The 13781-nt window shown below is 31.8% G+C and overlaps 1 protein-coding gene across 1 annotated transcript; it reads left to right on the top strand.

Moving 5' to 3' along the window:
• Positions 1 to 2829: 2829 nt before the first annotated feature.
• LOC126890962 (uncharacterized) lies at positions 2830 to 13393 on the top strand. Its single transcript, XM_050660140.1, has 2 exons — positions 2830 to 3992; positions 13360 to 13393. The coding sequence occupies exons 1-2, from the start codon at positions 2830 to 2832 to the stop codon at positions 13391 to 13393; spliced, it is 1197 nt and encodes a 398-aa protein (XP_050516097.1).
• The last annotated feature ends 388 nt before the right edge of the window (positions 13394 to 13781 follow it).

Raw genomic sequence — 13781 nt, 5'->3', positions numbered from 1 at the left:
TGAGCGCTTCTGCAATATACAAACGAAAATGAAATAGGTCAAAAGTATCTTTTTGGGCTATATTGAGGAACTTTGCTTCTTCTCGATATTCCAGCCATGCGTTACAGCATGCCAAATCAAGAGCATGTGTAAACATTCTTAGGGTCCACTTTTTAGACCTTATGAAAGTTCTATATATAGAAATCAAAAAATCTAATTTGTCAACGCCTCCCATACTGGCATTGTAATGTTTTATAACTTCTGGTCAAGGCACCATAAGATACTTTTTTTCTGTTTTGCTCCATCTCTTGCAAGTATCTGCTTCTCCTTTTGACTGAAAATTTGAGGCCATGGTTACACATTTGTTATCTAACCATCTAGTCATTATGACTTGTCCATCATTACTAATGATTTCTTGTGAAAATCCTCGTTCTTTTTTAGCTATTAGATTATCTGGTAAAAGTGGAGGTTTTGCAAAACGTTCTGCTCTGACAGTACAGGAGGCATAAATATGCCTGTTTTGAAGCCACTGCAATAGAAATAAAGTTGATGGTTTGGATTGGTTATTCTTTCAGTAAGTTTTATTACGACAGCTGCACTTTGACCAAAAACTTGTTGATGAAGGGAATTTAGTTCTGTAGTAGGACCTTGGTATAAAACGAAGTCGTAAAGTAAACCGGAACTTCCACACAAGGCATACAGTTTTATACCCCATGGACACGGCTTGCCTTTTATATATTGCTTATGGCTTAACTGTCCCTTGAACGGAATAATTTGTTCGTCAATACATAATTTTGTTTCAAGTGATAATTGCATACACCTTTGTCGTATTTTGTCATAAAGAATTCTAACTTTCCAAAATTTATCAGTGTCATTTGGTTCATTGGCATCAGTAAAATGTAGATGGGTTGGTAATTTTGAAAATCTGTTGTACGCCATATTATCTTTAACAACATTTACAGAAAGTTTGCTGTCCCAATAAAGTCTTATACGAGGATAACTTAGGTTTCGCATAATAATATGAATGCCCACAAATCTTTTTATTTCGTTGATATTTGTATTCTCAAAGCGTGTATTATTTTGCTGGTGATAAAGATTTGTGTATATAACCATAGTATCAAACAAGGTGTCATCAAAATATTTATAAAAATAATCTATTGGTGATTTTAGCTGTGTAAGATTTGCTTCTGTTTTTTGTGCCCATTGTATAGTAGTGGGCGTTATGTATTTTACATCTTCTCGCCACGTTATTTTGCTTTTTTCCGTTAAATCATGTGTCTTCAAAAACTCCTCCATTAACTGTTTACGCCCTAGTTTGCTTTTTAGTAAATCTTGAGAAGTAGTATCATCGTTGTTGACAACATGGGATGCTGAGCTTTGCAAAGTGACACTTTCAGAAAATTCTGCTTCCAAATAATTTACTTGACTGTTAGTATCATTATCATTACCTAAAATTAACTTATCAGATAAGCAAAAATAACTAGTTGATGATCTTACCGATAACACCGTCGTCTCTCTGGAGATCTTCGAACGCCAATATCTCATCAGTCTCTTCATCACAAAACTCTTCCACATCAGAAAGTCCAGCCTCTATCAACTCATACAGTTCTTTTTCACCCAATGGCTTATTTTTCTTATATTTACTCATTTTTAAAAGTATATATCTGCAAAAAAATTAAAAAAAGTAAGTAGCTGAGGTTTTTCTTTGAATCACATTGTACTAGTAGTAGTACAACTTAAATATCCCTTATGTCACCATGTACTATCCGTAGTACATTGAAAAATACGTTGTGTTTATGATAAAAAAATATGTATTGGTTAAGAATTAATATTTAATTAAATAAAACAAAGTATAAACTTGTAACAAAAAATTAAAACTTACCTTTCAATCGTTTTTTACTGCAAAAAATGTCATCCGAAAATTAGGAAATAAAGAAAGCAACCGTTTCTCAGGACACGAATGTGTCAACTGGTACTAAAACTTTTAGAACTACAGACATCGTTATTGGCTACCATTTTACTAAATGGGTAAATATGCTATTAAGCTATAGATGGCACCACGCAGCATAAATCGTTCATTTAGCATTACAAAAGTGCACTTCAAGTCGGCGTACTATTATGTAGTACGCCGTGAGCGAAAGGGTTAATGCGTCTAGTTATTCTAATTGTTATTCTAATTGTTTATAAGTTTAAAATCATACCACTTTCTCAAAAATATTTTACAATGTTTAGCATACATTTTTTAAACACTAAATGATTCAGTTTAATAAAATGATCTATTTTCTTTAATTTGGCGCCTTTAGAATTTATGTAAACCTACAGTTTACGCATAATGACGTTGTATAATAGATAAAAGCTTTTTGGGAAAAACAAATGCAATTTTGCAATAACTATTAAGTGAACCTTCTCGAAATTTTAATAACAAAATGCTTGTAACATTGTTCCTACTCTGACGCAAAATTAAAGTGTTATGTTTATTTTCAGAAAAGTTATTAATCATTTTCAAATAATCGACTTTTGCAGCTGTTTTCCCAATAACTAAGCAACAAATTAACAAAAATAACTTTGCAAACTCTCATTTTAAAGATGTTTCTATGCTTCTTCAGAAAAATTGTGTCACTATTTCATATAATATATAATATATACCGGTCTCCACCTTTTGTATTTAAAATCAAACAGCGATTTTTAATTGTTTATATATTGTTTATAAGTTAAAAAGTACGGTAAATCTTTTGCATAATTTTTATATTGGATATTGTTGTAACTAAATTTACCCAAAGCAGTTCTTAGATAGCTGTATCAACGGATGTCACGAAAGAGGCCATTTAATTGTTAATTTCTCTGGTATATATGGGTGGAGATTTCAACATTGACATGTTGGATGTTAGTGAAAGAAAAACGGTTCTCTTTAGTGAGTCTATTGATTCATTTAATCTGAAACAATTAATAAATAAACCTACTCGCGACACAAGAACAACATCTACTTTACTGGACTTGATTTTGGTTACAGATAATACTCCAACATTAGAGGCAGATACTATAGTTATTCCAGAAGAACAGTCTGATCATTTTATTGTTTACTGTTCTCTTAAGGAATTTGTAAATAAATCTGAAATTCAAATGATATACAGAAGAAATTTAAAAGATATTGACCTTGAATATTTTCAAAATTTGTTACTTTACTCACCATTTTTTCATATTTTAAATATTCCTGATGTTACTGAAAAGGTATTGTTTTTTAACAGTATTTTAACAGATCTTTTTGATTTTGTAGCTCCTTCTAAATTAATTAAAATACAGAAAAATCGGCCACCTTGGCTCACAGACAATATTCAGTTAATTATTACACTTAGAAATAAAGCATTTACACGTTGTAAAAGGACTAAAAATTTAGCTCATTGGAATTATTATAAAACTTTAAGGAACCAAGCCAATATTATGTTACGCAATGAGAAGAAATCTTATTTAGAAGTAAATTTTTTGGGGGGTAATTTAAGTAAAATAATGTGGAAGAAATTTAATCAGTTAAATATTAACAGTACAAAGAAAAACAATATCCTACCAGAATTTTTGAATAGGCCCAATGAAATAAATTCTCATTTCTTGTCTAATGCTCTAACACATATGCCACTTGATCCAAATCTTTTATACTTTTATAATAATAATGTTAGAAAAAATTTTTCACATTTGTTTAAGTTTGAGACTGTTGGGGAAATATTCGTCTATCAATTACTATTAGAAATAAAATCCAAATCTACAGGTTCTGACTTACTCACTATTGATATGATACTTATGTGTTGCCCATTCATTGTTCGTTATGTAACTGATATAATTAATACTTGTTTGGCAAATAATGTTTTTCCCGATGCTTGGAAAATTGCTAGAGTTCTACCAATTCCTAAAATAAAGGAAGTAAAAGAGCTTGGTGAATTAAGACCTATTAGTCTGTTACCTGTACTATCAAAAGTTTTAGAAAAAATTATGTACCTCCAAATCAAAAGTCACTTAGATAAATATAAAATACTTCCTTCCAGTCTGGCTTTCGCAGTGGCTATAGCTGTAGCACTGCTTTGTTAAATATTGTGGATGATATTCTAAAAGGGACAGACCTAAATAAATGTACTGTATTGATTCTTCTTGATTTTTCTAAGGCATTTGATACTATTTCTCATAAATTACTGTTTGGTATTTTACACTATGTCGGATTTTCGTTAGATACGATTAAATTATTGAAAAGTTATTTTAGTAATCGGCAGCAATATGTCGAAACTAACGGTAGAGCTTCTGATTTATTAAATATATCTAGAGGTGTTCCGCAAGGATCTATCCTTGGGCCACTTCTTTTTAGTATTTATATTTCTAATTTAACATCCAATTTAAATAATGTTAGTGTTCATTGTTATGCTGATGATACTCAAGTGTATAATACATTCTCTCCTACTGATTTGGCAAGTGCTTCAGAAAAGCTTAATAGTGATTTATCTAAACTCGTAATTGAATCTAAAAAACATCAACTAAAATTAAATCCTATTAAATCATCCGCTATGGTTTTCGGTAAAAACAAAGACAGTATTAGGAGAAATATTCAAATTTTGTTGCAAAATAATAAAATTAATTGCACTGATGTGTCCAAAAGCTTGGGTTTATTCCTAGATTTTGATCTTAAATTTAAAAAACATGTGTCGGCTTGTATTCAAAAAGCATACAGTTCATTAAAAATATTATTTCAGCATCGACATATTTTAAGCTCTAGGCATAAAATATTACTAACGGAGTCTTTAGTCTTATCACATTTCAATTATGGAGATGTCGTGTATGGTCCTTGTCTTAACCAGTTTGATATAAATAGAATACAAAAAGTGCAGAAGTCATGCCTTAGATTTATTTACGGTATTAGGAAGTATAAGAGTGTCTCCTATAAGCTTAAGGATGCTAAATGGCTTGATATGGCGAACCGACGAAAACTCCATGCTCTTTGTCTCTATCATCGTATAATAGTAACAAAATGTCCGCCATATCTATATGACAGAATTAAGTTCAGGACAGACGTTCACAATATTAATGTCAGATCCAAAGGTTTGATATCTCCACCCACGTACAAAACAACAACTATCCGTAAGTCATACTCTTATAATATTTACAACTTATATAATAGTATCCCTGAATCAATGAAAAAACTACCTGTTAACTCATTCAAAAGAATAATGAAATTACATCTTCTTGAGTCAACACATAATACCCTATAAACATTACTTTTCATGTCCTATCACCTGTATTGTTTCTTTTTTATTTTATTTCTATTATTTAAATTTAATTACTGTAATATAACTGTTATATATTTGATTTATATATGCCAGCAGAAAATGTTCTTTAATTGTTAAAAAAGGGCCAGAGCTTTTGATTAGCAGGCACAGCATTCGTGTTGTGCTATGTTGTTCTCTTGTCCCTTTCACAGAGATTTCTTTTTTTTTCCTATATTGTTATATTTGGTATTTGTACTTCTTTATTTTGTCTCTGTAATAAAGAGTTCAGATTTAGCCATACGGCTCACACTCCCTCTAAGGGAAAATTGACTCATCCCAGATACCTACGGTATCAAAAGGATTGAGCTTTGGTGGGACTCTTTCCGTGTTATCGAGCCCTAGGTGACTTGGTATGCAGGTGTATCTCCCAAAAATTTTCGTACACATCTGGCCGTTGCGAGTAGTACTGCTTTCTGCATGGTCTTATAAAGATGTTCATTAAGACCCAGCTTCTTTATGCTTTCGAGGAGGGTCTTCGGAATGACTCCAGTAGTAGACATAATAATCGGTATCGTCTGGGTACTTTGCATTCTCCATTGTCTCCGTATTTGAATTTCCAGATCTCTGTACTTGGCGATCTTTTCAGTAAATTTAGTACGTATATTATTGTTGTTAGGAACCGCCACATCAATGAGGGTTGTTTGTCTCATTAATTTATTGACTAATACGAGATCTGGTCTATTATGCGCCACTGTTTGGTCTGTGAGAACAGTGCGGTCCCAGTATAGCTTGTAGTTGCCATCCTCAAGCATGCTCTCAGGGACGTATTGATAATATGGAAGATGGTCGGTTTGAAGAAGTCCCAGCTTGATAGCTATCTCCTGATGAAGGATTTTTCCCACTGCGTCATGCCGTTCCTTGTACTCAGTTGCAGCAAATGCCTGGCAGCCCCCTGTAAGATGTTGGATGGTTTCTTGGGCTTGACATCCATATCGGCATCTGTCGTTTTGAACATGAGGGTCTTTGATGATATATTTCAGGTAATTTCTGGTTGGTATAACCTGATCCTGAATGGCCAGTAATGAACCCTCCGTTTCAGGGAACATCTTTCCTGATGTCAACCAATAGTTCGACGCTATATTGTCGACATTATCTTGGCTGACCTCATTGGGATGTCGCCCGTGCAGAGGTTTACCCATCCAGGCGCGCACTTTTTCGTCCTTAGTAAGGTGGTTTATGCGCATTTCTGCTTCCCTCAGTTTTATCGGTGTTGTGTCATCTACTGCGCAGATAGCGCGATGTAGAGTAGATGTTTCAGCCTGCATCTGAAAATAAGATCTTAAATTAGCAATTTGTTTGTCTAATTGCACCGAGAGAAAAAAATTCTTGACATAAAGAAACTTTATTAATATTTAAGAAAGATCGACTTGGTATATTGCCTAAGAAATATATCTTTGTATGTAAGATATAATTTTCTAAAATATTTCAAATAAATTCTACTATAGCCAAAGAAATATATCTTAAACATGATTGAACTATCACTTTCTGGCAAACTTAAAACCCATTTATCAGAAAGAAATTACACTTGATGTTAATTAATTTTATTAGTCATAAAAATATATTTTCTACACATTAGAAAACTATTCTTTCTGAGCAATAATATTTCTTAGTAAGGAATATTATTATTTTACTATTAATAATTAATTTATTTAATGTTAAGAAATATATTTCGCAGAGATAAACGTATATTTAGAGTTAAGTTAATATTTCTTGAAAATAAAGTGATATTACATACGGCGAAATAAATCATTGAGTTGAGGTAAAATCATTATTTATTAATAAAACAAGATATAAAACGTTATTATTACATACAAATATTTTCTCCACTCTCAAACCACTGGCTTCTACACAACAATAAAAGGATGGAGAGGCAAATCCAACATCCTCAAATTTTCCTTCTTTTGTTAATAGCACTTTATATATCAGCAATTGACTAAAACAAAATCGTTATGAAGAAAGAGTAAACTTACTTTAATAAAAATTTTTTTATAAAGATATAGATATTTATTTTGACAAATTTAGGAAATACAAAAAAAAACAAATACACGGCCCCACATAAGAACTATTAATACTAATAATAATCAATCAAATTTAGTTCAAACATGGCATTATTTAACCTACACATCTTTGTTTATTTTTTCTTTTTGTTAATGAAATATTAATTATTTATCTGTATAATATTAAGTCACACAATAAACATTGTTTAGCTAAAACAAGAGGGAAAATACAACCAATGTAAAACATTGAAGCAGACATAATAATATGTAATTTTCTTAATTTTTATAATCTAAAAGAGACAGCATACCTAATCATTAAGAAATTTTATTACGTGAAAGTATTATTAGTTTACATCTAAGTCATTTAATACATATTAACTAATTCACGGTTTTCGGCAATAACATTTCTTAACCATAAACATATATTTCTTTTAGACTAACCGATTTCTTTATCTCAAATAAATTAACAGAAAAAATCCTCAGCGTTGCACCCGCCATGTTTGATATAGCGTTGTATTGTATATTTTTATAGAAGACGATACATTCAAGAAACCTATTATAGTTGATACATAAGTATACACATTTTTAAAAAGGTACTTACATGTATGAAGTTCTACCATTTCTGGAAGGCCCCGAGTTGGTTAATAACTCCTGTCTTAATATTGTTCTGAAGCTATATATTATATCATTCTGTCCCAGCTTTAAATTGTGGCATATTTCTCAGTTAGAATAATAAGCTCCTTTATTTCAGAGTCGTCCATCATTATACCTAAAAACATATAAAGATACTATTATGTTTCTTTTTTAACCATTCGGATACGCAACAATATTATTATTACATCTCAAATTACTCAATTTACTTTTATTTAATACCTATATATGTACGTACCTTCAAAATATCCGTTAATTTTTAAAGTACACCAATAAATCCAACATCCATCTATATGAACATGAACATATCACGCCATCTTGACAAACACTGACGACTAAATCATAAATAGTTAATCTGCGCAATTCTTTTGTGGAAGAAAATCTCTTTGCAAGTAACATTTCGGCATTAATGACGAAGTTTTTATTTTATAACCACAGTTACTACAGAGGGTATTTCTGAAGAATTATTCCTTGTGGTTTAAAATATTTATTTGATTGCAAGAAAATTTCTTGTTCACAAATATAAATATGGATTAACTTAACATTATATTTCTTATACTGCAAAATATTTGTAGTATTCAATTTAAGAAATAAAAACTTTAGGATAAGAAAATTAAATGTAACCATTAATGCATTTCTTAGTATTGAAGAAATTATCTGTAAGAAATTATTGAGTTGTGTTTAAAAAACTCGTTTCTTTATATGTGAACCGGTATGTTTAAGTTAATAGGATATGTTAACTTTTAAGAAATATTGCTCAAAGAAATCGGTGTTTTAGGAGAAAAGAAATTGTTCTCTCGGTGTGCTCACCTATATCCATAAGTCCTCTTCCTCCTAAATTCCGCGGTAATGTCGTTCTTTCTACTGCACTTTTTGGATGGTGTTTTTGTGCCTTTGTGAGGTGCGTTCTTACTTTTCGCTGAAGATTTTCTATGTCCGTTTTTGTCCACTTAACAATGCCAAATGAATAGCTAAGCGCGGAACATGCGTAGGTGTTTAGTGCCTTAAACAAATTTCTACTATTAAGGTGTGAGCGTAGCAGCTGTTTTACCCTTCGCATAAACTCAGTAGTTATCTCTGTTTTCATTTGTTTATGGTCAATTCTCCGCGCTTGCTTTACTCCAAGATATTTATACATATCGTTTTCACCCATGGCCTCGATGTTCTGGCCATTTTGCATATCGAATCCTCCGGGCTGTACTTTTCCTTTGACTATATTTAAAATACGGCACTTGTCTAGTCCGAAGTGCATGCTAATATCATTAGAAAAAGTTTCTACAGTTTTTAGCATCTCATCGAGTTGGTTTCGAGTGGAAGCCATTAATTTCAAATCATCCATATACAATAAATGATTAAGCTTCGCCACCACATTGTTGTTATTTTTGATGCTAAAACCTGCGTCTGTGGAGTTCAATAGCTGAGATAGTGGGTTCATAGCTAGACAGAACCACAGAGGACTCAACGAATCTCCTTGAAACAGGCCCCGGCTGATTGCGATATTTTCAGTTTCGATGTTATTTTCACCAGGTATTTGAAGGTGAATTCTAGTCTTCCACTCCGTCATTATATGCTCTAAAAAGGTCACTATATTATCATCGACTTTATATATTCTCAATATATCTATAAGCCATTCATGCGGCACTGAATCAAAGGCCTTCTTGTAATCAATGAAGGCAGTAAAAAGATTTATTATTCTTATTATTATTAAAAAACCGAAACAACGCAACGTTTAAACAAATTATAAAAAAATTATTTTTCGCTTCAAAATCACTTTTTTATAAATTGAAGACGAAATTTACGGTTTATTGAAGACGGTTATTTTAAGACGAAAGTTATTTTTGTGATTGTTTCGTAAAATACTTACTTTATGTTAATGGTATAGGAGCAAAATGTCGCCGGTCAAAATGTTCAATGTGTTTTAAATGTATTCATTTGTTTCGAATCCTGAGAAAACTAATAAATATTTTTGAAAAATTTAAACGCAGAATGAAAGATTACATTTTTACCGAGGGTCTAAAGTCCCTTAGAATAACAAATACGTTTCGATTGAATGAGATATTTGAAATTAAAAATCACTCTAAATTTTCTCTTTTTTTTTTTAATTTGTGACTTATTAAAATAAACATTACAGAAGTTTTCAGAGACTTCTGGCCCTCGGTAATATTGCAATATTTCATTCAGCGTTTAAATTTTTCAAAAATAATTATTAGTTTTCTCAGGATTCGAAAAAAATTAATACATTTACAACACATTTAACATTTTGACAGGCGACATTTTGCGCCTATGCCCTTAAGCGTAAAATGTAAAGAAACAATAAAAAATCAAAAAAACGAATTTTAGCGTTTTTTGGGAATATTTTTCAATAGTTTGGACATCGAATTTATTAAACAAAAAATATAAGATTAAATCTTAAGCAGCTTCGTAGTTTCAAAATGCATAATTCTATTTTGACTTTATCTTGCAGAAGACAGTTCAAAAAATCCATAAAGAAATTGATTACCGTTCCTATTACATCTTTCGATGAAACAATTAGACCATTTTTGTATTATTATATAGTCCTGGATCCCGCGTACCAAATAAAATATTATTAAAAATAAAAATATACACCATTTTTATTCAGTTGCAATGCGAAGGCAAAACAATCTTATTTTTCACTTAGAATACGAAGCGCAGTCCAGCACTCTGAACCGACGATTTTCGAATCTTATTGGAGTCATTTTCGGAGAGGCGTAGGCCTGCTACTCCATACTCGAAGTGACCAACCATGAAAGCTTATCCCCACATTCCAACTGACGTGTGGATTAGGTGACTGGCGTCATCTGGCAATCGAAAGGTAAAGTTTTCAATCCTAATAGCAACATTAATAATATTGAAAAATATTAAAAATATTACTAAAAGATTTTTAAATTGAAAACTTATTGGTCCATTTCCCTGGTGACACCTCTATAGCGATACGCTTTAATTACTATTTTTGCTAATTTTATTTTCTTAATTTTTAATAACTTTTCTCAAAACGAAACAACATTAGTCATTTAAAACTCACGTGTAATATACAAGCCATATGCCACAAGGGCCGTTGATTTCGAGAAACCAAAATGAACCTATACAGATTGTATAAAATTAATGTTTTTTTTAAGGAAACACTAATGGATTACGATCTCAGATTGCCACAATCTTTATGTCAACTGCTTAAAATACAAAAAGGTTCTCATCTTTTAAAAAGCAGATGTTAGTAATTTATTGCCTTTTCTAGATAGTGTAACACCGCAAGCATCATGACAGAATAGAGTGTTGTGGTCTGGCAGTCACTATACAGCATTCAAACGAAAAAGACACACCCTCGCTAGCGCTAACAAACAACCCTCTTTCGAGATATAAACAAAACACCGCTTGTTTACCCAAAATAAATAAATATATTACTGTTCGTTGTTACACTTATTTTTATTAATTCCGTCAACCAGACTACCGGAATACCTCCAAGGCTTCTACAATATGCAAGCCAGATGGATTCTGCAGTGAAGACATTTTTATTGTTATTAGTATTACTCCTATAGAGTAACTAGGTCTATTTTCCGTTGGAACTTTACCAAGCTGCAGACGGGGGTTGTGAATTGCATAGTGTAGAATTCCTTCCCTTTTGTCTTCACTGCAGCATCCATCTGGCTTGCATATTGTAGAAGCATTGGAGGTGTCACCAGGGAAATGGACCAATAAGTTTTCAATTTAAAAATATTTTAGTAATATTTTTAATAGTTTTCAATATTATTAATGTTGCTATTAGGATTGAAAACTTTACCTTTTAAAATATTATTAAAAGCAAGCTGAAAATTTGTCCACAGATTAACGGTGTCGAGTCGGACAAACTTTTGTTGGTAATATTTAGTTCAAAAATAATGTTGAAGATGACTTATGTCATATGCCATGTATTAGGTTTATGAGAGGTTATGAACAATAAAGCATGGTTTTCTGAACTCTACAAAAGAGCACATGGCGTTTTACTTATTTTCTAATTTTCCTGTAAGATATCCACTGTGTTGATACTTTAAACAACAGGTTATGGTCCAGTTTGATTCGTGTTATATCCAGGGTTGATTATTAGAAAATTTATAGTAGTACAAGTAAGTGCAGATTTTGTTGTAGAGATAATGGCGTCTAATTATTTGATGAACGTGCCGAAGTTAAAAGGTCGTATTAATTATGACGATTGGGCATTCGCTGCTCAGAATTTTCTCATCTTAGAAGGACTTGCTGAAGGTGTCGAAAGTGAACCAGGAACTGACGAAGCCACGAAGAGTGAAGATCAGAAAACTAAAGCAAAACTTATCTTAACCATAGATCCATCTCTTTATATACATATAAAGGAGGCGAAGACTGCAAAATCGTTATGGGATAAATTGAAGTCAATGTTTGACGATTCTGGCATTACACGACGCATAAGTTTGTTACGCAATTTGATTTCTATTCGTTTAGAAAATTGTGATACAATGGTTTCTTATGTTAATCAGATTGTAGAAACAAGCCAGAGGTTACGAGGTACCGGATTTGGGATCGATGATGAACTGGTGGGTTCCTTAATGCTTGCGGGCTTATCTGAGAAATTTACACCCATGGTACTTGCAATCGAAAATTCTTCTCTTAAAATTACCACTGATAGTATTAAAACAAAACTCATTGATATGGAAAGTGATAGTGATAATAAACGTGGTGCATTTTTTACCCGTCACAGAAATAAGCCAAATCGAAATCAGTCAAATTCGACAGTGCGCAACAATTTTGGTGAAAGTGATCGAGTTGAAAAAGAAGAACGAACTCGTGAAGTTAGGTGCTTCGGATGTAAACAGTTGGGCCATTTTAAAAACAAATGTCCTTTGTTAGCAAAAGAAAAATCTCAAAACAAAAAGGAAAATGCCTTTAGTGTTGTATTTTTGAGTACGAACTTTCAGAAAACAGATTGGTATATAGATTCAGGAGCTAGTTCGCATTTAGTAGCTGATAGAAATTTGTTAAACAAGGTATGTACACTTGTACTTTTTTTTGTTAAGAAATTATGGTAGCTAATAAAACGATGGTTCCAGTAGTAGCTACAGGTAACGTACTTTTAAAAACTATTGTAAATAAAGATGTTTTTGATGTTACTGTAAAAAACGTTCTCTGTGTACCACAATTGTCGACAAATCTTTTGTCAGTTAGTCAGTTGCTTAAAAATGGAAATAAGGTAGTATTTGAACCTATGTTGTGAAAAATTTTTAATGCTAATAATAGTCTAATTGCTGTTGCTGAACTTTGTAATGGTGTGTATAAACTTAATGTAGCTAATGTACAGTATTCTGAACAATGTAATTTTAATGTCTCTTCTGAAATATGGCACCGTAGACTTGGCCATATTATTAGTTTGGACATGGATAAAATGAAAAATGGTTCTGTTTTAGGACTCAGTTACTCAGATGTTACAAAGCTAAGTAAATCTAATTGCATTACTTGTTGTGAAGGTAAACAGACTCGTATGTCTTTTAAAAACATAGGTACAAGAGCAGAAAAGCCACTTGAAGTTATTCATGGAGACTTATGTGGCCCCATGGAAACTAGGTCAATTGGAGGCTCTAAGTATTTTTTTATTTTAATTGATGACTATACACGAATGTCATTTGTTTATTTTTTAAAATCAAAAGATCAAGTTTTCGAAGCGTTTAAAAAATTCAAAGTGTTAGTTGAAACACAACTTGACCTAAAGATTAAAACATTTAGATCAGATAACGGGGGTGAGTTTGTGAACAAACAATTTGACAGTTTTTTAGAAAGTCATGGTATTGTACATCAGAAAACAAACCCTTATACCCCAGAACAAAACGGT

This window comes from Diabrotica virgifera, chromosome 9 (assembly GCF_917563875.1).
Source record: "Diabrotica virgifera virgifera chromosome 9, PGI_DIABVI_V3a".
Taxonomy (NCBI): Eukaryota; Metazoa; Arthropoda; class Insecta; order Coleoptera; family Chrysomelidae; genus Diabrotica; species Diabrotica virgifera.
The sequence above is the reverse complement of the archived record's forward strand: the minus strand, read 5'-3'. Positions and strand labels throughout refer to the sequence as shown.